The sequence below is a fragment of the Pezoporus flaviventris genome, unplaced genomic scaffold (assembly GCF_033815535.1).
Source record: "Pezoporus flaviventris isolate CSIRO_AGI_PZ_B2104156 unplaced genomic scaffold, CSIRO_AGI_Pfla_v1 ptg000035l, whole genome shotgun sequence".
Classification (NCBI taxonomy): Eukaryota; Metazoa; Chordata; class Aves; order Psittaciformes; family Psittacidae; genus Pezoporus; species Pezoporus flaviventris.
Window position 1 is genome coordinate 10,780,950 of NW_026892583.1, and position 26,728 is coordinate 10,807,677.

At 54.6% G+C, this 26,728-nt stretch overlaps 3 protein-coding genes across 3 annotated transcripts in view; 2 read left to right on the forward strand and 1 right to left on the reverse strand.

The window, feature by feature from the left end:
* TXNDC16 (thioredoxin domain containing 16) overlaps positions 1 to 26,728 on the reverse strand; it is a 328,598-nt gene that overhangs the window by 249,336 nt on the left and 52,534 nt on the right. The window lies entirely within an intron of this gene.
* Positions 680 to 5,093, forward strand: PTGDR (prostaglandin D2 receptor). Its single transcript, XM_061462480.1, has 2 exons — positions 680 to 1,586; positions 3,950 to 5,093. The coding sequence occupies exons 1-2, from the start codon at positions 768 to 770 to the stop codon at positions 4,214 to 4,216; spliced, it is 1,086 nt and encodes a 361-aa protein (XP_061318464.1). The 5' UTR covers positions 680 to 767; the 3' UTR covers positions 4,217 to 5,093.
* On the forward strand, positions 10,356 to 15,128 carry PTGER2 (prostaglandin E receptor 2). Its single transcript, XM_061462482.1, has 2 exons — positions 10,356 to 11,229; positions 13,453 to 15,128. Exons 1-2 carry the CDS (start codon positions 10,378 to 10,380, stop codon positions 13,696 to 13,698), a joined length of 1,098 nt encoding a protein of 365 aa, XP_061318466.1. The 5' UTR covers positions 10,356 to 10,377; the 3' UTR covers positions 13,699 to 15,128.

Consider the following 26,728-nt stretch of genomic DNA (forward strand, 5'->3'; position numbering starts at 1 on the left):
AGGCTCTGTAAGTCTCTAAAGATGTACAGGCATGGGCATCCCGAGGAGTGAGGGTGCTCTCCTGAGAGAGCATGGGGTGCTGGGCAGCAGTGAAACGCCCCTGGGATAACTGTGTCCTTTCCTGCCCTCCCTACCCCTGTGCAGGAGGTGATCTTGGCCCCAGTCCTGCACCCCGTAACACTCCCAGGGGCTCAGTCCCAGCCCCCCTCTCTGTCACCCCGCTAAGGGCTCAGCTCAGACCCCCTTACCTGTAACTATACCCGGGGCTCAGCCCTGCCCCTCACCGGCAGCCTCCCGAGGGGGCTCCGCTCCAGGTCCCAAACCTGTGTCGTGCCGCCGGGGTCTCAGCCCTGTGATCCCCGGGACTCGGCCGTGTTCAGCGCACCCACCCCCGCAGGAGCTCTACCCCGTAACCCCGCCCAGGGTCCCAGCTGCCACCCCCTTACCCGTACCCCCCGCGGGGCTCAGCCCCCTCCCGGGATTCGTCCCCCTCCCGCAGTCGCGGTTCTCCCGCTCGAGAGGAGCGCTCCCCCAGCACCGCAGCCGCCCTCCGACGGCCCCGGGGAGGGCCGGGCGGCGGGAAGGGGCCGCCCCGGGGGCCGGGCCAGGCCGTGCCGCGCCGCACCGCTTCTCCCCTCCCTCTCTGCCTCCTTTCCTCCCTCTCGCCGGCGGAGGGGGCCGCCCGCCCTGCCGGGCCAGTTGCCGCCGGCAGCCGCGGCGCAGCCCGGTGCGGTGCGGAGCATCTCATCCCTGTGCGGGATATCCCGATGGAGACGGAGGGTTACCGGTGCCGTAGCAGCCGGTACATTGAGAGCGGGCAGTCGGCGGTGCCCAGCTCGGTGCTGTTCGCTGCCGGGCTGTTGGGTAACGTGCTGGCCCTCCTTCTGCTGGGCCAGCACAGGCGGCGGTCCCGGTCCCCCGGCGGCCGCCCGCCGCGGGTCTCCGCGTTCTACGTGCTGGTGAGCGGGCTGGCGGTCACGGACCTGCTTGGCAAGTGCCTGCTCAGCCCCATCGTGCTGGCAGCCTATGCCTACAATCGCAGCCTCAGCGAGCTGGGACCCGGCGGGCGCACCGAGGGCGAGCCGGGCGTCCTCTGCCAGCTCTTCGCCTTCCTCATGGCCTTCTTCGGGCTGGCCCCCACCCTGCTGCTGCTGGCTATGGCGCTGGAGTGTTGGCTCTCCCTGGGGCATCCCTACTTCTACCGACGGCACCTCACCCGGCGGCTGGGTGCCACGTTGGGGCCGGCAGCGGCAGGGCTCTGCGCCCTTTTCTGCGCCCTGCCACTGCTGGGCTTTGGGGTGCCCATGCAGTATTGCCCCGGCACATGGTGCTTCATCCGCATGGCTGGCGGTGGACCACGCCAGCTCGTCTTCCCTGTCCTCTACGCCAGCCTAATGGGCCTGTTGGTGCTGGCCATCGGCACCTGCAATGTGAGCAGCATGTGGCACCTCTACAGCATGGCACGGCGGCAGCCTCGCCGCGGGACCCCCACCACCACCACTGCCCCGCGCATGGAGGAGCTCGACCACCTCATCCTGCTGGGGCTCATGACTGTCCTCTTCACCATCTGCTCCTTGCCGCTCATTGTAAGTTATCCCACCAGCCCCCTCCCCTGGAACAGCCCCCTGAACCACCCCATGCCCCGGGTTGTTGCTTTGGGCCACCCCGAACACCTACCACCCCATCCCCAGGGGCTGGTCATTGCATTAAACCCTTGGAAAATAATCCCTCTTTACCACCACCTCCTCCCGGGGAGGTTGTATTGTTGCTTTGGCCACCTTGGAATACTTCCCCCCCCCGTGACGGTGGGGGTCAGATCACTGCCTGAAGCATCACTGCCTGAAGCTCCTTGGAATAACCCTCTCCCCCCCCCTCAGTCCTGGGGGATCAGGTTGTTGATTTTGCCCTTTGGAATAAACCCTGGCATCACCACCTACTCCTGGGAATTCAGGGCAAAACTCTACCCCCTTCTAAATATTCTCCCACCATGTCATGGGGGTCAAGTCATTGCCTAAACCCCCTTGGAATAATCCTCCCATCAGCACCACTCAGTCCTGGGGGAATCAGGTCATTACTTTGGCCTCTTGGGATAAACCCTGGCACCATCACCCAGGCTCGGAGGTGCTGAGGGGAAATAATTGCTTTAGTCCCCTCCAAATAACCCATCACTGCCACCCTGACCCTGAAAGTCAGGCTTTAACACTCCTGGAATATCCCCACCCCAGCACCAGCATTCCTTTCTGGGAGGTTGCTCTCCTCAATGCCCACCACCAACACCACATCCTTCGTGCTTAATTTATTGCTTTAACCCCCATGGGTTAAATCCCCCATCACCACCACTCTGTGCCAGAGCTGTCGGGGGGCGGGGGGTGTGTGTGTGGTGTGTGGGGTGTGTTGAATGATTACTTTGACCTTCTCTGAGTGTTCCCCGCCCTGTCCCAGGGGTCTGGCTGTTGCCATAATGCCCATGGAATGACCCACAGCATCACAATCCCATCCCAGGTTGGGAGGGGTTAATTCATTACTTTAATCCGACTGGTATCACTACACCACCACTACTATGTCTCTGGCCTGGGGACATAGCTTAAACCTCCTTGGAATACCTGCTGCTCCCAACCTCCCCCATCATGGGGTCATTGTGTTTACCCACCCCTCCCTCTCCCCCAAATACCCAGCACCATGTCCCCAGGAGATATCTCATTACTTTAACCCCCGCAAAAGAACACCGCCACACACACCCCGCATCACTACCACTCTGTCCCAGAGGTGTTGGAGGCGTCAGGTAATCACTTTGGCCCCATCTGAGGGCCCCTCCTGCCATCCCAGGGATCTGGTCATTGCTTTAACCCTCTCCCTCTGACATCACCACCACCTCGCTCCTCTGGGATTGCCCCAGAGGTGTTGAAGATGTTGGGGGGTTGGTTAATTGCCTTAGCCCCTTGAAATAGTTCCCCCACACACACCCCGTGCTTATTCCTAGGGAGGTTAATTCATTGCGTTAGACCCTCCAATCCTCCACGCCACCCCACCCTTTCTGTTCCAAACCCCTGGTCCTGGAGGTTCTGGGTAGATCCATCTCCTTTTGAACCACACTGGATTTCCTGACCTGGAGGAAATATGCCCTGAAATCCTCTCACTTCTTCCCCATAGATGGGGGTCCTGCTGGCAGAGTTGGAGATCCCCAGCATGACAGAGCCCTTCCTGCCCCCCCCCCCCCCGCCAAGTGCCCCATGTCCCAGGGCTGGATCCTGCAGCATCACTGCCTTGCCATCACCCTCTGTAGCCAGAACTGGTGCTGCAGGGGGGCTCTCCTGGAATCCGGATGGGGCTTGTGGGTGCTGCCACTGCCTTAGAAGATAACTTCTGCTTCCTGTCCCCTCTATCATGCTCTGGGGCCACATTGTGATGCACCAGCCACTAGCAGCTCCTGCATGACTGGGCTTATACTGGTTTTATAATAACCCTGGCAAAAGCCCTGTGGTCCTCAAAAAAGCAGAGCTGCTGGCTGGACCCAGAGGTGGAGGAAGGACCTTGATCCACCAGGGATCACCATCCAGGTATGGTCCAGCCAGGTTATCCAACAGATTCCTGGTGTGATACCGAGTGCAGGGAGGGCAGTGCATGAGGGGTGCCCTTGGGGGCAGAGCAGCACCCACTGCTGCAGCCTCCAGAGGTCAGATGCTTCCTTTACCTGTGAAACAACCCTGGTTACCCTCTTCAGCTCTAACCTTCTGGCCCTGATGAGGACGTGGTGCCCCAGTGCCATGACCATACATGACCCAGCCTCAACTCTCAGTTTCAGGGTATGTAACCCACAGCATGTGCTGTTTCGATGCATATATTGAGGGGTTAAAACTTCTTTTGCTGCTCCCAGGGCAATCTTTGTGCTCTCAGCTTTACCCCTGCAGTGAGATCTTAATCTTTCCCTGTTTCTTTGGTTGGTTGACAGATCCGGGCGTACATGGGAGCCTTTGCTGCTGATTTCAATGAGAATGCAGACCTCAGTGCCCTGCGGTTTCTTTCTGTGAACTCCATCGTGGACCCCTGGGTCTTCATCATCTTCCGCACCTCCGTCTTCCGCACGTTCATCCGCAGGGTTTGCAGAAGACTGAATTCCCGGAAAGCCTCCCTGAAAGGGCCTGGACCAGGGGAGGATGGCCAGTTCTGTCCCTTGGGCTGGCGCAGGACAGACACCCCACAGCGCGGCTTCCCCTGAGCACGGGGGTCTTGTAGAAGCCATTGGCTGCTGGTGAGCATGAGGAGTGAGTCTTCAGTCCTGCACCCTACTCCGGAGCATCCCAAGGCAGCACAGGGCTGTTGCATGTGGGGACAGCATCCAGCTTGCAGCAAGGGGTGGGTGTGAAGTGTTTGTGCCCCTCCCTGGGCTGCATTTCACCCCGGAGAGGAACTGGGGGGCTCCCAGGTACCTGTGAATATTTCCAAGCAGCAGCACTTTGTGAAGGGTTTGGGGAGTACCCGGCTCCAAGAGAGCAGGAGGGTTTTAGTGTGTGACTTCAGGGCACTGGGGATGCACAGGGAGGAGAGGTGTGTGTGTGTCCCCATCAAATAAAAGTGGTTCCGAGCCCTGCTCCATTGCCTTGTCCTGTGCACGATCCCCTTCCATGACAAGGGGAAGTTATCCAGGGCTGGTTCAGGGTGTCACTGGCCTGAGCAGGGTGGGGTATGAGGGAGACTTTTTGGGTATGGAGACTCAGAAACTTAATCAGAAGCTCATGGCTGTGCCAAGAAGCTGGAGAACAGGGGAGGTGCTTTCCTGGGATGCCCATCATCCCTCCTTGGGGTGCCCATCGTCCCTCTCAGGGATGCCCATGGTCTGCCCTGTAACCCCATATCCAGCAGGCAGGGCTGTGGTTTCTCCACTGTGTCTTGCTCTTCTCTCAATAATTGATTTTCTCTAAGTGCTAATGTTGCATTTGTGTTGCTCAGATGGCTACCTGTCCCGCTGTAATTGTTTTAATTTGGTATTTATGATGACCCTGAGCCCTAATAAGAGCAGTAATTGAGATAAGACAGAGCCTGGGATGGATAACCTCACTCTGCAAGCATGCCAACAAGCGATCATTTTAATGAAAGACCCATTTCCGCTGAGCCACATATGTTAACTGGATTTAATATCTGCCTCAAGTGAGCATTTAGGCCAAAAAAATGATGATCACCCAAGTCCCCATCTGCTTATTGTCTTTGGAGTAGACAGGGCAAATAATTCTCTCCCTCTATTTAGCCAAGCCTTGCAAGGTGTAGTCATGTTCCTGCCAATTCTCATGTGATAGTTACTCTTGGTGTCAAATGGATTCTGGTTTTTGAAGGAAGAAACTCATGCAAATCTACCTTGGGGCTTTTTGGAGGTGACCTGGTTGGGTTGACTCTGGCTATTTGACCAGACAGGCTCTCCCAGGCTAGAGCAAAGGGCAAACTGTATTTGGGGATATATTATGGGGGCGTGCAAGCTCACCTTCAGGGCTTGCTAAAGAGAAAGAAATGCAGTGAGGGTTGGTTTGCCTATTGGTTTCACGTTACCGGTGTGTTACTGACTTGGAGATGTCTCACGTGGAACCACAGAGTCAACAGCACCGAGCCTGTGTTGTGGCTTTCACTGGACCTGTTCCACTGCAGAAGGATGAAGGCCAGGTGGGATAACGGCTCTGTAAAATCCTCCTGGTCTGGGATCCCCTCCATCATATGTCCATCAAGACAGATGGACCAGGCACAGACAGGCTAGGAGGTGGCAGCAATGTGAGCCATGGGTGCTTGGTGTGTGCACAGGCTGGGAAAGGCCATCATCTGCCTTTGATCTCAACAAGGATTCACTCCTAGAGAACCTCCTGGGAGAGGTCCCTGCCTCATGGTATGTGTATTTAGAGCCCAGGGCAACCATGCAACTAAATTTAGAAAACCCCAAACCAACAAAGGCCCCAGGATGCTTATTAAGGTGCATGAATGCAGCCCCCATCCAAGCCCTGAGATGATGCACACACCCCAGTGTCTGACCCAGCCAGGAGTTTATCATGAAAGGAAAGAAATCGTGGAACCGCTGAGCACAGTGGGGGCTTGAAGGCTTCGGGGTGACCCCCATTGTCCCTGCATCATCCCTGTTTCCACTCCTGAGCCCATGCACCTCCTGGTGACCTTGACACTCTTATCTCGCTCCACTAGCTATTTAATCACCATTCTGCACTAAATGGTGTCCTACCTGCTCTGGGAGCAGACTTGGAGTCTCCAGCCAGTCACCGGTGCCTCCGGCAGCAGACAGCAAGGTTTGCTCTTGGGGCTGAGCGCCAGGCTGCCCTCCGAGCAGATAAATCACTGCTTGTGGGGCCTGGGACTGCCGTACCGCAGTCTTCTCCAGAGATGGCAGCACGTCTCCAGCCAGGACTGCTGCCGAGCCGGCCTGAGCACACTGGGCACAGCGGCTGCAAGGATGGGGCTGCTCCTCTCCACCCCAAGTTGCTCCCTTGGGCAATCCACTTTTTAATGCCCAAACGCACCTGGTTTGGGGTTTCAGGAGTTATATCGAAGCTCAGAGCCCCTTCCTATTACTGAGCTTGGAAAAAATGGAAATAGAATAAAAATCATGGTTTAAAAACCTCCCTGCAACTGTGGTTTAGTTGTGAATCTTGCTAGACAGGAACCAAAATAACCCAGAGGCTCAGGGCTCCCCAGCCCAACACTGGAGAGCTGACAGCTGCTGTGTGAGCCCCCCAATCACCTCCTCTTCCCAAGCTCCTCACACTGCTCAGTCATGCCCCATGGGCCCCCTCCGTGCCAGATCATTCCTGTGCCAATGATCCTCAAAGGGACAGACCTAATGCTTAATGGAAGCAATAAAGAGACGCTGCTTGGCTCACGCCTGTGGCTCACACCAACGATGCTCTTTTTGGAGCTGTTGTGCTGCGCCAGCGCTGCTGGCTGCTGCGTCGCACACTCACAGTGTCACTGGTGTCACTGGCATCACCTAACCTTGCATCCCGCTCCTTTCTTGGATGTTAACTGAGCATGGTCAGGGTTACTTTGAGTTTTTCTGGCTCATGAAATCAAGGCACAACTTTGCACAAGCTCATTTCCCAGCAAACTGTTTAGTTCTTGCAAAGAGCTCTTTTATTTTATTGTCTGCCTGCATTTCTCAGCCATTCTGGAAGCAGGAAGGCACATGTCTGGGCAGGCAGCAGTGCTGGGGCTGCCAGGCACCACAGCCAGGGCACTGTAAGACACAGCCAGCTGGTGAGGGGTTGGATTTTTTAACCCGTGCACCCAGGTACTTGCACAGGACTGCAAATCAACGTGCCAAAACCTGGACCTGCCACACTGGTACCTGGCCCCTCTCTTCCAGGATGGAGAGTGAGGCTGCTGGCAGCACTGGTGCATGAGATAAGGGACAGGGCTAGGAAGCATTTGGAAGAAAAATGATGTCTGGCTTTGCTAAACACAACTCAGATAGAGTTTTTGGTTTAAAAGGATTGAAATTCACCCATGCAGTCATAGAATCACAGAATGGTTTGGACTGGAAGAGACCTTCAAGATCATCCAGTTCCAACCCTCCTGCCACAGGCAGGGATAACTTCCACTAGACCAGGTTGCTCCAAGCCCCTTCCAACTTAGCCTTGAACACTGCCAGGGATGGGGCAGCCACAGCTTCTCTGGACAACCTGTGCCAAAGTCTCACCCCCTTCACAGTGAAGAACTTTCTTATATCTAATCTAAACCTGCCCTCTGTCAGTTTAGGATTTCCTCCCTGCCTGTAATGCCAAAGCCATCCTTTAAAACCCACCAGGGATGAAGCAGGGTCCCAGTGCTCTCCCCAGCAATAGACAGCAAACTCCAGAGGTTGAGTCCTCTTGGCTGAAGGGTTTATGTGAAATTCATGCACCTTTCTTACAAGCCCAAAGCTTTTTCTCTAAATGGGCCAACCCTGTAAATCTTCTCTTAGAGAAAAAAAAGGCCAGTGACCCTTGGGAGGACATAGGGGACTCTGGAGTATGTCCAAAGACTGGCAAAGGAGCTGGTGAAGGGTCTGGAGCACAAGTCTTATGAGGAATGGCTGAGGGACCTGGGGTTGTTTAGTCTGGAAGAAAGGAGGCTCAGGGGGGACCTTATCACTCTCTACAACTGCCTGAAAGGAGGCTGTAGTGAGGTGTGGGTCGGCCTCTTCTCCCAGGTAACAAGTGACAAGATAAGAAGAAATAGTCTCAAGTTGCTCCAGGAAAGCTTTAGATTAGATATTAGGAAAAATGTCTTCACCCAAAGGGTTGTCAAGTGTTGGAAGAGGCTGCCCAGGGAAGTGGTGGAGTCATCATCCTTGGAGGTATTTAAAAGATGTGTAGATGTGGCAATTCGGCACATAGTTTAGTGGTGGGCTTGGCAGTGCTGGGGCAATGGTCAGATTTGGTGATCTTAATGGTCTTTTCTAACTTAAATGATTTTATGATCCTATATAGTCTTTGTTAGAGGCAAGACACCCAAGATAACATGGAAGCAAAAGGAAGAAAACAAACTCTTCCCAAGAGATGGACAGATGGTACCAAGTGGCCTGTTCCTGGGGCTGAGCTCAGAAGGGATAAAAAAATAAACCAAGAAAAAAGCCCATCAATTTCCTATTATTGCAAAAATATCCCTTCAGAGGCAACTGCCAGTTGAGAAGCCTGAAGCCCCAAATGGGTATTTAAAGCTCCATTAGCTGCCAGGAAAAAGAGCTCCAGAAGATGCCAAAACCCCCTCCTGAGCTGTTACACAGAACACCAGACAGGAGTGGGAGGCTGGGAAAAGTCTTGAAGCAACCACTCCACAGGGTGCCTTCTGCTCGGAAAAAGTCTCCAGAGGAGCAGAATGCAGCCTCCATATGCTGCTTAGATGGACCAGGCCAGGATTAGGCTTTTTGCAGGTACCACAGAGGGCTGAACATGTCAGGGTCCCATACAGCCCTACACAACTGCATGTCCTCCGTGAAGTGCTGAAGACGACTTTGAACTTCAAGAAAGGAATAGGAGTGGCCTGTTGGAAACAGAGGTGATGTCACAAACCGCAGCTCACCCAGCCCCAGGGCTCACCGTATACCATGTTTCCTTTACGAAGTTCCTGTTACAAAAGCGAGCTTTTGAAAATAGCCAAAATGTGCTTGGGGCAGCAACCTGCCGTGTCCATGCTGGAGCCGATCAATGCTGCAGCATTTCACTGGGGCTTGGGGGGACCAGAGCACTTTGTGAGGACAGTTCCCATTAGGCAAGGGGTGCACCTGAGCCAGATCCCAGGTTGAAGGCCAAGGACAAAGGCTTTGCTTTCAGAAAGGTGGGGAGAGGATCAGGATCATGATTGGGGAAATACTCACACTGGGGAAATACACACTCTCACACAGTGAGAGAGCTTCCTGTGCCACCTGCTGAACCCAAAGCACCAGCGGAAGGAGCTCTCCTTGAGCTGGTATTTGGGCAGATGAGCTGTGCTCAGCCAGGCTTGCAGCAGGAAGAGGAGCTCCTATCGATGCTTCTCCCCCACACTATAACCAGACACTGCCTGCAGGATGCACCACTGTGGGGACCTCTGATGACATATAGGACAGGGGGGCAATGGAGACATGGTATAAAGCTGGCCATGGGGCAGGGTGTTCTCTGTGGGCTCTGGGTGCCTCTGGGGCCGTGGGATCAGCTCTGGATCCCTGGTAGCCTGTCCTGCACCAGGCCGATGAAGATGGCACCAGGGCACCTCGGGGCTCCTGGCACGGCACCGGCAACGAGGCTTGAAATGAACTCAGTGCTCTCAGACCAGCACCGGGTATCGCTGTGACTCAGGGGGTCCCAGACCGGCACCGAGTGTTGCTGTGCCTCTTGGGGCTCCTGGACCAGCACCAGGGCTGGCCATGCCGCTGGGTTCCTAGATCAGCAGCAGGGCTGCTCCCGCAGCAGCACCGGGACTCCCGGCCTGGCACCTGGTCTTGCTCCGAGCCCGGGGCTCCCGGACCGGCACCAGGGCTAGCTCACCATCCCCAGAGCAGCAGCGGGACGCCAGAACCACCACAGTGGCCGGTCGTGCACAGGGCTCCCGCCCAGGTACCGGAGCTCCCGGAGCCGTACCGGGGCTGGCTGCGCCTCGGGGCTCCCAGCCCGCTCTGGGACCGGACGGGAGCTGGCCGTGCTGCGATGCTCTCGGCGCCTCACCGGGACTCCCGTATCCCCTCGGGACTGCCCGTGCGAGAGGCTCCCGCTCCGCCCCGGTGCGAACTCGCCGTCGGGTGTCCCAACCACCCGTGTCCCGGTGCCAGGAGACGGCCCGGGGCGGGCTCGGGGGCGGCGGGCGGGGCGGCCCTGGGCGGGAGGGCGGTGCTGGCGCGGCGGGCGGGCGGCGGCGCAGTTGTGCGGCAGCGGCGGGATGAACGGGACGGGCCGGGGGCTGTGCGAGGTCGGCGGAGCTCTGCCGGCCGGGGCCCGCCCGCTGGTCAGCGCGCTCATGTTCTCCGCCGGGCTCCTGGGCAACCTCCTGGCCCTGGGGCTTCTGCTGCGCTGCCGCCGCGGGCCCCGCGCCCGCCCGCCCGCACTCTTCCACGTCCTGGTGCTGGCGCTGGTGGTCACCGACCTGCTGGGCACCTGCTCCGTCAGCCCCTTCGTCCTGGCCTCCTACCACCACAACCGCACCCTGACCACCCTGCCCCAAGGAAGACACATCTGCCTCTACTTTGGTTTTGCTATGAGCTTCTTCGGCCTCGCCACCATGCTCATCCTCTTCACCATGGCGCTGGAGCGATGCCTGGCCCTGGGGCAGCCTTACTTCTACGAGCGCTTTCTAAGCCCCCGTACGGGCTTGGTTGTCCTGCCTGCCATCTACACCTTCTCGGCGGCCTTCTGCTCCTTGCCGCTGGTGGGCTTTGGGCAGTATGTGCAGTATTGCCCCGGCACTTGGTGCTTCATCCAGATGCACCTGGACTACCCCGAGCACAACAGCGGCAGGGAGGTATCTGGGTTGGACGTCACCTTCTCGCTCCTCTATGCCACCCTGCTCCTCTTCCTCATCCTCTCTGTGCTGCTCTGCAACCTCAGCGTCATTGCCAACCTGGCCCGCATGCACCGTCGCGGGCAGAAGACCCGCCGGCTGGCCACACTCGAGCAGCCCCGGGCGGCCAGCAGCTGCGGCCGGCGCATGTTCTCCATGGCCGAGGAGATCGACCACCTCCTCCTCCTCTCCATCATGACCATCACCTTTGTCATCTGTTCCCTGCCCTTCACGGTGAGTGTGACCACCTCTCCCCTGGGATGGGGTCCCTCTTCCCAGCATTCCCGTTTCTCTCCCTCCCTCCCTTTATATACCTCCCCCCAACTTCACTGCCCACACCTCAAGGGTTGAGGTCAAAGGTTAGCTCCTCCTGAACCGTGGGAGACCCCAGCTCTGGCACAGACTCCAGGCGGTTTGCACATCCCTGGGGGTACTGGGGGAGCCACTTCCTGCATCCCCAGGGCCAGGAGGAGGATGGGGTGGGGTGGTAGGAGGACCTGATGGGGAGATGACAGGGTGGCAGGAGAACGGGGTGCAGGGATGACAGGGTGGCAGGAGGATGGGGTGGCAGGAGGAGAGGTGCCCGCAGAGGCTCCAAGTCAGTGTGGCTCAGGCAGGGTGGCATCCTCTGAACCACACGACTTCCCTGTGGTTCCTGAGAACCGGGCACTCATGGTGGAGGTGAGAGTGGTGGCAGAGCAATACATTAGATGTCCAAAAATGGGGATGAAGGAGATGCCACTGGGCTGGAGAGAGCGGATATCTGTGCTGAGCAGGCAGAGTTATTCCGGATTTCTGTAACAAGAAGGAAGAATGAAACTGAAGATGTGGGCAGGCAGAGGTCTCTACTCCTCTGTAACAACACTGGGGTGTGGGCACAGAGGTGAGTGACTGCTGGGAGCAGAGATCCAGCACATGGGCCACAGCATGCCTTGTCCCAGGGGTTGTGCCCACGTCCTGCGCCATATCCATGCATGAGGCTTCCAGCAGAAATACGGGGTTGAAACACTGCAGCCAAGTGAGGGAGGGAAGAGGGCAAGTCTCCTGATGCTGCCCCGGCTCTCCCCCTCCAAAGGGCAGCTTTTCATCCATCCAAACCATATTACACCAGCAGCATGGTGGACTCCAGAGCACCTCAAGACACTCATGTTCCCTGCCTGCATGCTTGAGCCTGCCACCGCGGAAGGTCATTTTGTTCCCATTAGAAGCAAGCCCCACCAAGGTTGGGAGCACAGCCAGTGCTAATTTTGTGCTCATGGAGTTAAATAGACATTACCTTCCCTTTGCACTCCCTTTCTTGTCACAGGGGAAAATAAAATAACCACAGGCTGTAGCTGAGCCAGGCCGCCTGGGTTTTAAGACAGAGGAAAGACAGAGCAGTCATGTCCAGATGCTCATGAGCATCCCAGAAGCCAGGCTCAACATCCTGAGAGACGTTTCAGCTTCCGTTAATGGGCCCACATGTGATGGATGACTCTCACCATGTCCTGAAAAAGCTTGGGTTTGGGTGCTCTGGTCACTGTAAAGTGGGATTCCTTGATGGGGACACGTGGGCAAGGCTCTATGGGTCTGCTTGGGGCAGGCAGGATGGGAATGTGCTGCTGATGGGGATCCCATGGGCCCTCTGGTAACAGATACAGGCTTATCCAGAAGTACAGCTGGCTTTTCTTTTCCCATCACCTGGTTCCCATGTGGGGTTGTGTTTGGGCTGTGTTTTGGCAGCATCTCAAACCAAGCTGTCGAGCACTGCTGGTGCCTTCTTGGCGTGACACTTTCTCCTCTGGCTGGGAATGCCCACAGGACCAGCCTGGGCACGTGAACCCAGCGAGCATCAGGCTACAGCACCACAAAATCCTTCCAAAAAAGCCCTAAGCCTGGGGCAGCCCTTGGAAGTGCTCCGCTGTTGACAGTCTTCAGCATGGGCTGAACCATGGCCACCTCCTGGATGCACCATCCCTGGGTGGTACCCAATGGATCCTGGCCAGAGGAGGGATGCTCATGCATCCTGTGCTGCCCCCCAGCTCTCATCCGCATCCAAGCATCCCCTGTCCCCTGAAGCGAGGGGGTGGCGATTCGACCCATATGAGTAAGGAGTGCTGAGTCACCCTTCCAGGAAGCCTCGTAAGCTGCTATGAGTCGGCACAGTGCAGGAAGGACTGGAGTGGTCCAGCATGCTGCATCCCTTCCATCTTCCACGTTTATTCATCCAGTGTGGTTTTCAAGGTGAGACCCACCACTTCCTTAAGCAGCCGCTGGATTAATTGCATTAGGGCTAATTGAAGCCTCCCTGCATGCTGAGAGCTGAGAACAGAGCACACGCCTGGTATTCGTTAGCGAAAAGTACATTTGACCTGATGGAGGCAGCGAATGTGCTGTGACAACCCAATCAAATCTCCCCAGGATGCTCGATCCTGGAAACCCATTCCCAGCATTATTTCTCCCTGTTGTGTTTTGCAGATCCGTGCCTATGTGAACAAGTTCAGTGAGAAAAAGGACAACCACGAGTGGGACCTCCTGGCCCTGAGATTCCTCTCTATCAATTCCATCATTGACCCATGGGTCTTCGCTATCCTGAGGCCGCCGGTCCTGCGGTTCATGCGCTCAGTGCTGTGCTGCCAAGTGACCCTCATGAGCCAGGACAGACAGACTCCATCCCCTGCAAAGCCTAACCTGGCATCACGGATGAACCCCTGTGGGCAGTAGATCCATCAGCCACTGTGGGAGACGTCTGCCAGGTGAAGCACAGCCCTGACAGATGTTAATGAAGCTCTGCCTTATGGCCCATAAAGAGACGTATGTGCTGCTGGGTGGACCAGGTACAGGTGGCCCATCCAGGTGTCACCACGTGTCTTGAAAGTAAGGCAGTGTGGTCTCTCATGGGGCAAAAAATAGAGTGGGACAAGATTGTAAGGGCTGGTGAGTACCTGGATATTGATGATGGGGCTGTTCCTGCCTGGCAAAGGGTGCAGGCTGCATTCAGCCGTGCTGTGGGAGGGTCAGGGGGTGAAGCATGGGGTGATGTTCTATAACACTACCTCAGTGGGGGCTGTCAGGGAGCAGAGCTTCCTGCTGGTGTGCTTCCCAGAAGGGTCCTCACAGTGATTTTGGGCTAAAGGCAGCGTGTTGGCAGGGTACAGGTCCTGGAGGTGGGGTTGTGTGGTCACCATTGCTGCAAGCACCTGTCTCTATGCCCAGGTCCCTAGTGATTGGGTAGGAGAAGAAGGGAGTACTGTATCCCCAAATACTATTCTTTATTTGGTAGGCTGGTTGCCTAAAGAAATACACTTTATCTGGTGTAGGTCTGTATGCATGTGTCTGTCAGTCCATTCCCACCCCAGAGATTTTAGACTCCAGTGGGTGCCAGTCCAGCATATGTGAGGGGCACAAAAAAAGCCAAAGAGTCAAACTTTTGGCACTTCCCTAGTGCTGTGATGGCAGCAGAGCTGTGTGGACATTCCTGAGCCCCAGTTTATTTTCTTTGCCCTATATTTGTGTAGGAACTGACAAGGGGAATAAAGAACCCGACCAGGGAATAGGAGGTTTCAGTCACAGCCATGGACTTTGCCCACGTCCAGGGTGATGCTGCTGGTGGGTTTTGGGTTGGCACAGAGGAGGGCTCATCCTCTTGGGCTGCCCACAAAGCGCCTTCCATTGCCCTCCCGTTGGCGTGGGACAAACCTGCTCAGGGGCTTTGCTTCTCTAGAGGTTTTATTTGGAAAAGAAAACAACAAAACCCCAACAAAACCAGACACCCCAAGTGCACAACCATCCAGGTCATCAATCCTGCCCTACAGGCAGTGTCCTTCAGTACCGCTGTTTGTTTTGTGGAATGCCTGTTGCTCTTCAGGGCTCCGGACTGGTCCTCACCAGCATCAGGAGCATCTGACCCTGCGGTCCCAAGACCATCACTGCTGCCATTAGGGAGTTGCTGGGGGACTCCCATTTGTGTTGCATCGAGCATGTGCAGTGTCATGATGCTATTCCAAGTGGGGCATTTCCAAGTCCATCTTAGGGCTGCTGCTCTGCTCAAAGAGCCCAAAGGTGCTGTGATTCGGAGCTTTTCTGAGGTTTGTTTGTTGAGGTGATGTAAAGCTAATATATTATTATTTAAATAATAAATGTCTTTCAAAGGAGCCTGCTGAATCATGTGTGGGTTTGTGCGTAAGCTGCACCTCTGGGTAGATCTGGCTCCTGGAGGAAACCGAACACTGGTGGGATGAAGCCTCAGGGACGGGGGAAGGGGAGGCAGGGAGGGAAAACGTGTGCCTCCAATTTCCTACAAGGCAAAAATAAACTCTGTTTGATGAATGAGTGGCAGCATTTTTGCCTTACCTCTGCAACGTGACCCCCAAGCTTCGGAAATACCCCCACTCTGAGCTCTTCCCTAAGGCTCGTCTATCCTGAAGCCAGGGAGAGGCAGGCAAAGTTCCTACCTGTTATCAAAATACAGAACCAAAAAATACCCACCCTAAAAAAAGGCAGAATTTATGTCACTTCTGTCAGGCAGCCAATATCCACAGGAAGTTTACTGGCCTCCAAGCTGTGTGTGGGCAGATGTCAGGCATGGGCTGCTATTGCTCAAGCCTTGCCGGCGGGATTCTGGCAGCGCCCTGTGGCTGGGGGTTCAGTGGGGCTGTGGAATTTTGGGCAGGGTATGGGGGAGGTTGCAAGACATGCCCTGTACACAGGGCTGCAGCTGGGGTGCTTCCCACTGTCATGTAACTCATGCAATGAAGTCATTAACCCCGTTGCTGAGCCCTGGGTGCCCAGGTTGGGCAGGCTCCCATCTGCTGCACTGGTCATGGTTACCCCCTTCCCAATTATTTCCCCATCCATGCACACAGCAGCAGCAAATGCACTTTCTAGGTTTAGGGCTCAGTGTACCCCATCCTGTCTCAGTGGGTGCTTGGCTTGAAAAGAGCTGTGGATCTGTGTGCTTTATTTGTCTTGATGGTCGTGACCTGCTTGCTCACACTGGAATTTCAGGATCAGTTGCCTAATCCTTTTAGAAACCAGGAGGAAAGGCTGCCTGGCACACAAAAGATGGAGAGAAAAGGAAAGAATGCTATCACGTTGGAAATGGCAGAGGGGTCACATCCTGCAGGGACCAGCCTGCTGAAGAATATGACAGCAGCGGGAAGAGGACCCAGGTCCATCCAAGGGGACAAGCTAAAGGTGGGATGCTCCTGGGAGCTGCTTTTGACATTGACCTGCTCCCTCCAGCTCGGCTGCTGACCACTAATTACCAGCTCCTTGTTTCTCTGGGAGGTTTATGGCTCCTCATCAGGAAATTTTGCCGATGACACCAAGCTGTGTGGTTCAGTTGATACCCTGGAGGGAAGGAATGCCATCCAGAGGGACCTCAACATGCTTGTGAGGTGGGCTAATGCCAACCTCATGAAGTTTAACCATGCCAAGTGCAAGGTCCTACACCTGGGTCAGAGCAATCCCAGGCACAGCTACAGGTTGGCCAGAGAAGAGATTCAGAGCAGCCCTGTGGAGAAAGACTTGGGGGTGTTGGTTGATGAGAAAATGAACATGAGCCGGCTTCAGTGTGCGCTTGCAGCCCAGAAAGCCAACCGTATCCTGGGTTGCATCAAAAGGAGCGTGACCAGCAGGTCAAAGGAGGTGATCCTGCCCCTCTACTCTGCTCTTGTGAGACCTCACCTGGAGTATTGTGTGCAGTTCTGGTGTCCCCAACATAAAAAGGACATGGAACTGTTGGAACAAGTCCAGAGAAGGGCCACGAGGATGATCAGGGGACTGGAGCAGCTCCCATACAAAGACAGGCTGAGAAAGTTGGGGCTGTTCAGCATGGAGAAGAGAAGGCTGCGTGGAGACCTCATAGCAGCCTCCCACTATCGAAGGGGGCCTATAGGGATGCTGGGGAGGGACTCTTCATTAGGGACTGTAGTGACAGGACAAGGGGTAATGGGTTAAAACTTAAACGGGGGAAGTTTAGATTGGATATAAGGAGGAAGTTCTTTACTGTTAGGGTGGTGAGGCACTGGAATGGGTTGCCCAGGGAAGTTGTGAATGCTCCATCCCTGGCAGTGTTTAAGACCAGGTTGGACGAGGCCTTGGGTGATATGATTTAGCGTAAGGTGTCCCTGCCCATGGCAGGGGGGTTGGAACTAGATGGTCTTAAGGTCCTTTCCAACCCTAACTATTCTATGATTCTAAATGTGGGACTGGGAGACAGCCTCCTCACATCCATCCAGCTGGAATCTGCTTTGTGCAGGTAAATGCTACAGCATGTGAACTGTCCCCAGTGAGGGACAGCAAGCCTGGCAAGTGAGGTCAGGGAAATGACTTGGCTGAAATGTAATGCAAAAATGAAAAGAAGAAATTGGTTGTGAGCTGGGGAGAAGATTGGTGCACACAAAGAGAGGAACCCCCCCAAGTCCCTTTGCCATCTGTGATGCAGAGATGGATCCCTCACCTGGAGATGCTGTGGTCACTGCTCTGCTTGGGGACCACTCCACACCACTCTCTGTGGAGGGATGGGGGGGGGGTGTCTCAGACCCCCTGCTGGGGTGTGCTGGCCAGGCCCAATCTGAGCTGCTGGCCGTGGGTTGCCCTGTCCACTGCTGCCCCCCATCCCAGAAACTGAACAAAGCAATCAGCCCTCCTGCTCCATCTTTCAGATGAGAGCCTTAATTAGAGCTCTGTAAGGATGCAGAGTGCCATGAATCTCTCTGTATCGTGAGCCGTGAGCCTGCACAAAAGCCTGCTTTTATTAACATCACACAGGAAACATTACGAAAGCCAAATTAATTTGACTCTCTTCAGCTCAATCAACATCTGCTTGGCTTAAATGCAAGATGCCCAAATGTCATTTTGTTGCCTGTGCTGACCCTTAATTATCTTTCATTTCCATACCAGAAACCTGCTGGTGCAAGAAAGTGCCAGACAGGTCTTTAGGGCTGCATTTCCATCTGGAAATTAAGCTGTAGAGTGTCAAGGGAGAAGCCACACATTCATGAGGGCCAGCAAACGTGGGTGACAGCCACAGAGGTGGGTGATGTGATGTGCTGCGTGTCTGAGCCTATCACCCCTGCAGAACACCCTTGGGATTGGTGGTCCAGTCCTTTGGGGAGCTGGAAGGAGCCTGGGATGAAGGAGAGAGCCAGGTGGGAGGCAGCTGCATTTCCAGGCAGGGAGTGGGCAGTGAGCTCATCGCACTGGCTCCAGGAGGGCGTACGGTGTGGTAGCTATTAAACTGGGTTAAATGAATTAGGCAAGGAAGCGACTTAAGGGAAGATGGCTTCGCTGGGCTCCCAAGCCAGCTTTGTAGCAGTGCCAGTGCTTACCTCGGATGTCAGAGCTGATAGCAATTCCCCATGGCTCTAGTGCAGGGAAAAGAAAAACATTTGGCTTCACTGTAGTTGTTACCGCTTTTGCAGCTGGTTTAGGATCTCTGCCTCCCCATATATTAACATGGAACATCTCTAATTCCTCTGGTTCCCTAGGGTCACCCCACATCTCCCATTTTCCTGGATTCACCGGGTCCCTTTTTGGTCACCAGGGACTAACACCGAGCACTGTCCACCTACAGCATCTGCAGAGGGGAGAGCTTGCAGGGTGAATCAGGCTGTATTTTACCTTACAGCCCTGTAAGGAAGGGTATCAGCCCTTTCCAGGAAGACTGTTGGGGTATCCCAAACACCATAGACTTGAAATCAGAGCCTGTTGCACAACACTGACACCCAGAATAAGAAATGTTCTCAAGCCTGTTGCCTGTCATTCTAAGAGGTTCTGAAGACTTGGAAGTAGCAGGGTTGCAGTAGAATTACCTCTGCAGCCACAATTTAAAGCTTATTTTGCAATGTGAATAATAACAAATGTTTTCATTCTGGCTTTTTGGTTCAGCATTGCAGGGAGGTGAAGGTCTTGTCTGATTTTTCCCCAAAACTGCCTGAGTTGTTGGTGTTTTGGCTGCTTGGCAGAACTTGCTGGTTACTGGCCTGCTCCCAGGTGTCTGTCCCTCTTTAGTACCTGGCCATGGCTTCAGGACCTGATGCATAAGGGAGGACTGTGGGATGGAGGTGCAGCCCTCCTGCTACCAACAGGACCCGGGTGTGCTGGGGGCTGAACTGAGGGATGCCAGGGATAGCGCTGTGCCCTGGGATGAGGGCAGCCCTGCATCCCCGCCAGGCCCCCCAGGGTTCTCCCCCTCTGGCTGGGAGATGCGCTGCTGCAGCAAAACCAACCAAGGGGACAACCGAAGGGCTGGGGAAAATCCATCCAGAGCTCTGAGATGATCTACAAGTGACTGGAAACACAAGGAGGGGAAGTTTTACAAACGCAGCTGGGATGTGGAGTGAAAAATACAGCTGCCATGGCTCGGCAAGGGGGTGAGCAACCCTAGGCTACCACTTGCTTGTTTGCTGCAGTGTTGTGCATGCACAGCAGGGCTAGCATTCACCCCTGGGTAACACCTCTTCTTTTAGAGCATCTAGGTGAGGCATGCAATGATACATATTCCTGCTTGCTGCTTTTTATGCAGTTGATGCATGCTGAAGGGAGACATGTCGCCTTTCTCTGAGTCAGAGAAGCCAGTGTTGAGGGCTGGACCAGGCTTCCCTGATGCTTATGGGCTTTGCCGTGGGGGCAGAGGCAGCATGAGAGATTTGTAAAGGGCACATCAGATCCCTACTCAAAAGCCTGAGGTAGGCAACTTGTCTGGGGAGGCTCCTGGAAATCACAAGGGTTTCCCATGCTGAGCTGCTTTTTTTAACTGGATTTCCCTGAAACATGGAAACATTCATGTCCATCAAATCCACAGGGAAATGCCTCCCATCTGCCAGAGCTGGTGCAGTTCCCAAAACGATCTCAATCTTCAAAAACAAGAGACTAAACAGTGTCAAACTCATGTCAAGCATCTGTCTTTTAAAGGAGCCGTAAAAGTTATGAGGCTTCACTGAACATGATGGATCACTTGTTGCCCTGCCCCTCGAGCTAAAGGCTGTGACCTCGCCTGTAGACCTTGTTTATTAGGTAAAAATGAGACCCTGTTAGCAGCCTCATGAGCTGAGCTCATGGAGGAGGAGAACAAAGGTCCCAGGGTTTCTGAGCAAGTCAGACCATAAAGCTGTGTAGGGGTTTGGGTCTCAACACCATGGCTGGAAGCAGCCGGCTCTGGTTTTGCTGTGGTTCCTGCTGAGCCACCCCAGATGTGGAAGGTGCCAGTTTGTGGCTGAAGTAAAAACCGTCTGAAAACCCCAAACCAAACCCACCTGAAAAAGCTTGTTCCTCTGAGCAGCCTGTGCATGAAAGAGGTCCTGTTGTGGTTGAGCCCTCCAGTCCTACAAGTCTGGCACTCTGCCTTGCTCTGCCTCAGTTTCCCTTCTGTGCTCTGGGAGCATCTCTTCCCAGTGTAGGAGCTACATCCCTCCCATGGCCATTTCCCCCAACACCCTGAAGTGATGGGGGAAACAACTCCAGAAGATTAATAAAGGGGATTAAAAGGGGAAATAACAGGGAAATGTCCTGGGTGCCAGGGCTGAGGATGGACATTTTTCCAGGGCACAGGGCTCTCCCAGCCTGAAGCTGTTGCCTTCCTCCAGCTTCCAGCTGTGACCAGCTTTGCTCCTGTTAGTGTTGGCAACTTTTGCAGTGATGAAAGGTCCCTGCTCTTGCTCAGCTTTCCCTTCCCATGCTCTGGCTCCATGCTGTGCTGAGAGGAGCTCTGCTGAGCTGCCATGCTGGCCCTGGCCCCGGCTGAGCAAGGTTCCGACAGGGCTGGCAGGTTCCTCATGCTATCCACAGACTTATCCCTCCCAATGGGTGCACTAAATAGCACCCACCAGGTACAAATATCTCCAGAGGGGCTTTTGCCAGCAGGATGATGAATTCTGATTGTTTTCTATGGCTTTTTGCTTAGCTGGGATGGTGGAGCACTGAAACAGTGCTGGGAGAAACCCCCAGAGCTCATTGAGCCCATCACCAACCCCAAACCTTCTCCAGCACCCGTGTCCTCACTGATCTGCCTTTTCTATCAATCACCTGCACTGTAATTTCAACCCTAGATGATGCTGAACAAGCAGCATAGCAATGGTTGGCAGAACCGGGATGGATAAAACCCACTAAGGACGCAATTTACTGCAAGCCTAGTATCCCCAGTACTGCTGCCACAGCATGCCGTGGACAAGACTTTATCTCTCTGTATGTGGGAGTGCAGGAGGAGGTGGTGTTGGCCAGGACAGATGTGAAATGTCAAAGCAGACAGCGTTTTGAACAGACTTAAGAAAAGAAGTAACTGTGTTTACAAGAAGCCATTCCAGGGCTATTTGTTGCGCCTTGTTTATCCCTGGACATTCATGCTACTACAGTTTTGTCCATGCAGCTAATTGAGCGTCATGGAGTTTGTCTTGCCGAGTGGATGTATACATGAGAGAACATTTATTTGTCATGAGCAGCTGCTATTTCCTCTGCTAAAGAAAGACCTTTTTCATCCAGCTGGAGCTGGGAATGCTCATTTACAGCTGTGAGGACTCTCTGAGGGCCCCACAGTGTCCGGATTGCCCCGTAGGTCCATGAGGACGAGTCCTCAGCATTTACTCTCAGGAAACTGATGCATGCCCAGTGCCTGGGAAGGGCAAGAGCAGCCCCTGCCCTGGCTGAAGGGCTCTGCTGGGTGGTCCATGGGGCTGATGGAGGAAGCTGCTTGAGGACTTGGAGTGATCACCTCAGGCATCAGTTTAGGAAACCTCTTTCTCCTGTTTTCACTGGTATCCCTGGGTCATTGCTGTCCCCAGCATCCCCTGGTTCCATGGGGCTGTTTCCAGCAGGGCCATCACCATCCCTCATTTCTACTGCAGGACCACGTCCAGGACATGGATAAGAATGAGCACGAAGCCTCTGCAAACCTCCTGCAGCTCTGCAAACAGGGATGGGGACGGGAAAAGAGGCAAGAGGAAAGGGAAAGGGGAAAGGAGAAAGGGAACAGGGCCTGTCCTGGTGTGCTTGGCCATTGGAAACTGCTGTGCCCATCTGGTTTCTCTGCTGGTAGTACTTTGCTACCAGCCCTCCATTCATTGCCTTTTGTTGTCCCAAGCTTTGGCAGCTGAATCAGCCTAGAAACCTGAGTGTTCCCTGCACGATGCTCTGGGATCTGGGGGCTTGCTGCTGCCAGGATGCATGGGGGAACCCCAGGACAGTGAAACGTGGAACTCTGCCTGAGAGGGGTTCAGGGGTCAAAAACAAACACCAGAAAACCCAGGGCAGGACATCTGCTGGTTCTGGCAGCGATTACCCACTCAGAGCATCCTTCTCTCCAAGCATCATTCCCAGGGCAGTTTTCCCAGCACTTTCCTCCTTGGTGGAGCTGCCTGTGCAAGCAGAGACACTGGCCAGCTCTTCCTTCCTGGGTATGGCATTTTCCTGCCGGTGCATCTCATCAGCTCCAGCCAGAGCTGCACTGCAGAGCAGCTGGGCTCAGCTTCAAACAGCATCACTCTTGCAATGGACAAATGCTTCTTGAAGAGCTCCTGATTCTCTTAATTATTTATTGTTATGATTAATGTGCTGTAATTATTATAATAAATCATGAGGATTTGCAAAGTTTATAATCTATAGTCTCTCTTTGAGAGGGAGCTGAAAGGCCCTGGTGCGGCACATCCCTTCTGCTGGGTGTTTGGGAGCATTCGAATATCTGACAGCCTTTGAAGGGTGATCAGCCTTGTCTGCAGTCAGCACACACCATCACGTTGCTGCTTTGCTCTGTTTTTCATCTCTTGGAGGGGAGCAGCTCATGTTTTCTCACATTTCTCTGAAGTCATTCTGTGTTTTCAGAAGGACGTGCTAAGCCAAGAAGGATTTCTTCTTGCGGGTGTGTTTGCTTTGAGACTTGCCTTTGCAGAGCAGCACCCAGTGCATTTGTAAAATCACATTTAATTGCCCTTTCCCCCTGCTTGGACTTGCTGGTGCCCCCAGGGAGTGGACGGGTGCTGGCAGCCTGTGGGGCCATACAGCTGCTGGAGCAGCAGACCTCAGAGGCGACACCTTTGGGGTCCCCATCCTTGCAGAGCAGACCCTGTCCTCCAAGGAGGTCCCACAGCTCTACAGTGTGTCCCACCCTGGTTCATGGGACTCCCAGCCAGGCCCAACACAGACCAACAGCCGCTGTGATTGGAAAAAAACAATGCAGCCTGATGCTAAAGGGCATTGGGGCAGCACAGGGCAGGCAGAGGTCACCCAAGAAGGCAATGGCCAGGGGAGCAAAGAGCAATTAGGAAGAACCGAGATTTGCAGAGTACAGAGCAATCTCAGCAGCTTCATCAGCTTCTGCCAGCTGGATTTTGCAGGATGAGAGGAACAAAAAAACCACCCTTTTTATATTTGGGCAAGAAAATGGAAGGGACCTATACGTAAAGCCCGAGGAAAATACCTCCTATCCTTGATATCAAGCAGCAGATGGAAGGACCTGGGTGGAGATCTAGGGCAAATGGATATCAGTAACCCCATGTTGTTGCAGGGACCAGGGACATTAATGTGCCCATGTCATTCCAGTGAGCCCAGACTGGAGGACTGGGATGGGCAAAATAAGACAATTCCCTGTATGAAGACTGGTTGAGGCTTGGTGACAGGGGCTGTGTCTCTGGTGGAGCCAACCTGCCGCTGAGTTTGGCAAAGGGTAAGTAAACCCCTCTGGTCTAAAAGCCCAGCCCTGCTTTCCTGGGAGATTGTAGGATGCTTCCTGGCACTGCTGGAGCACTCCTGGAAATCACCCCTGACACACCATGGGAGGGTGAATGCACAGAGGAGTTTGCCCCCATTGCAACATGGTGCATCAGGGAAGACCTGTGATGCAGGAGAGGAGAGCAGGGCTCACTGATAATGGCTCAACTTTCAACCATCCTCAGGATCTTGGAGGGATGTTGCTTGAGAAAAAAATTGTGGAAACACAAGGAAATCCAAAGGAAATTGACAGCAGGAGGCTTGTGATTAAATGGCTTTAACTCATATTCTTAAAAATACAGATCTACTCTGGGAGCTGTTTGGGGAGAGGAATGTAAGGCTGGCCCTGCTGGCTCATGCCAGGTCTCTTTGTAGCTTGTTTCCAGCAGCACACACTAGCTGGGATTTAGGGAACCAGTCCAAGCACAGAGCAAGTCAGAACAACCTTGGCTGGCCATGGTCAGCAGTCACCAAGAGCCAAACCCATCCCTCTGAATCCCTCCCTTTCTGGAGGGACCACCACCCCTCAGAAAGGAGTTTGGGGTCTAGACAGGAGGTACCTGTGGGTGGAAATCCCACCTTGTGGGGACAGAGGATGTGGTGGGGTGTCCTCACACAGAACCCCCAGTGTTCCCAGGTCGCTGGGGCTGCCAGCACAAGGGAAGGGATTGGAACAGCAGCCAGCTGGCCCTGCTGTCTGGTACTGCAGGACACGGCTTGCCAAGGGAATAATTGAAGCTTTGCCACGGGAAGCTAGGGATGGATGTGCTGTGCTGCGAAGCCCTTCCCATTCCCTGGTAATCGGACTGCAGAGATAAAGTAAAATATCTAAGACCTCATTGCAGCTGGAGCTGTGGCCTTAAAACAGACCATGCTGTGCTTCTGGCTGCGTTAAGACGGAGAGAAATCCCTCCTGGTAAAAAATCTCATCTCTCTTGCTCAGCCCATAAATCATGGCCATGGCCCTCCCAGACAAGCAGCAGCTGAGCTCGAAAAAGATTCTGGCATCTGGCTGTGCTCATTACCAAGAGCCCTCTCCACTGTGGGGCAGCATCTCTGGTCACTGTGGTCCCAGTAAGCCACAGAACTTCCTAAGCCATGAATCAAGAGGGATTTCCCTCTGCTGGTACAGGGCTGCCTTAGAGTGACACAGCCTGAATCACACTCGTGCCCTCTCATTTCACTCTCCATGGCTTGGCCTGGCTTTGTCCTGACCTGCTTTGCTCCCAAGGAGATCCCTGTTTGCCCAGTCTAAGCACTGGGGACAATCCATGCTAGGCATCCCAGCCCCACCACAACCAGGCATCAGGGACCCACCTGCCTCCAATGCAGAAAGCCTGTGCCCATCAGTAGCAAACTGGGAGAAAGGACTGGGTGTCCATCCAGAAAGGAAGAGGATGGGAAGAGGCAAGGCTGGATGTCAACCCTGTCCTGCCCTGCACTGCTGCTGTCAGTCTGCTGCAGATATAACTGTTCTGGTGTCCTTGGGGAGTGGATGGTGAGAGTACCACACAGGAGGTGATGCATCCCCAGAATGCGTGCTGGGTCCTCCAAGCCGCTTGAGACCAGGCTCTGAGCCCTGCTTCAATGTCCAACTACCCAAGGCTGCAGCATCACGGCTAAGCTGGCAACCACAAACATCCCCAGTTCTCGACTCAGACCCTGCTGCAAATGGTGGGGTGAAAATAAAGGAACAGGTTGGGTTTCTGATGTCTTCTTCTTCATGGATTCTGGGCTTTGCTGGTTCCCTGGGGACAGGAATCAGTGAGAACATGGAGCAACACTGCCTGAGAGCCAGGCGGGACCCAGGGACACACGAAAGACACCGGCAGCCCCGATGTGGAGTCACAGCTATTGCCAGCACATACTTAATGCTTCAGAAGCACTTTTGAGTGCCTCCCTCTGGTGAGGAGTTCAGTCTGTCCTATGTGGAGAAGAAGAAATGAAGCAGGTTCCAGCCTGCATCTGGAGCCTGCAGTACCTCGCTGCTGCCTCCTCCCTGACCTGAGGCAAACAGCAAGAGGCAGAAGGAGGAGCAGAAAGACCTAGAAGTCCCTCTGGGCTTCCCATTTGGCCTCCATGTGCCCAGGAGCCTGTGAAGGTAGTGTGTTAGAGGGTTGCAAGCTCATACTTTCCATGATTTTCATTAAGGGGGAGGTGGCACCATGTCAAAGGGAGTCAAAAGGCTGGACCCTGGTGTCTGCACATGGGGATGGTTCAGGACCTTGTTGATTAAACCCTGGAGAAACCCAGCTCTATGCAGAGGGTTGGCAGTGGTGCCTGATGCATGAGGAGTAAGGGTGAGCGCGACTAGCTTGGGGACCACAGGAAGGGACAGTGGCTGGTGGGTCAAACCACAGCCATTCACACCTTGGTTGTCATCTTAGCTTATTCACACAATGGGGAGATGGCTTTCAGCACTGTGTGTTCTTCTGGGTGCTGTGCTATTCCTGGGGAGCAGGTGGGGGTTTGGGAAGAGACACGGGGTCAGCAAGAGGGCAGCACAGGAGCCGATGGATGGCTCAGGGAAAGGCAGGATTTTGGCTGTGGGAACATCACCCTGGTGAGGAATTACACCCACGTGTCCTGGGTGCCTGTTGTCGCTGCCTGCTTGGGTTTATGCTGGCTCCAGCTCAGGCAGGGGCTCTGGCTCAGGTTCCCAAGCTGGCTGGAGCTCTGAGCTGTGTGTCTGGAGTGGGGATCTTTGCCATCCCTCTACTGCCTTACACCTCCCAAAACCACATGGGCCCAGAGGATCTTGGACCCACCTGTGAGCACTGAAGGATGCTTCTTGGTGGGATGCCCCAGATCAGGCTGTGCTCTGACCACCAGCCTGGGAGGGGCTGGCACCTTGCTGGGGGTGGTCCCACCCCGGAGAGGTCTCTGCTAGTGGAACTGGTGGCTGTGGAGCTGGTGGCTGGGCTGCTGCAGATGTCAGGTGGAGTGGGGACTTGGGGACAAGATTTGGGGTCAGCTGAGTGCTTGGCAAGGATGGTGCTGAAGCTCAGTGGAAGCCTGTGGTTATTGCACTGGCTCTCCAGTGGAAATACTC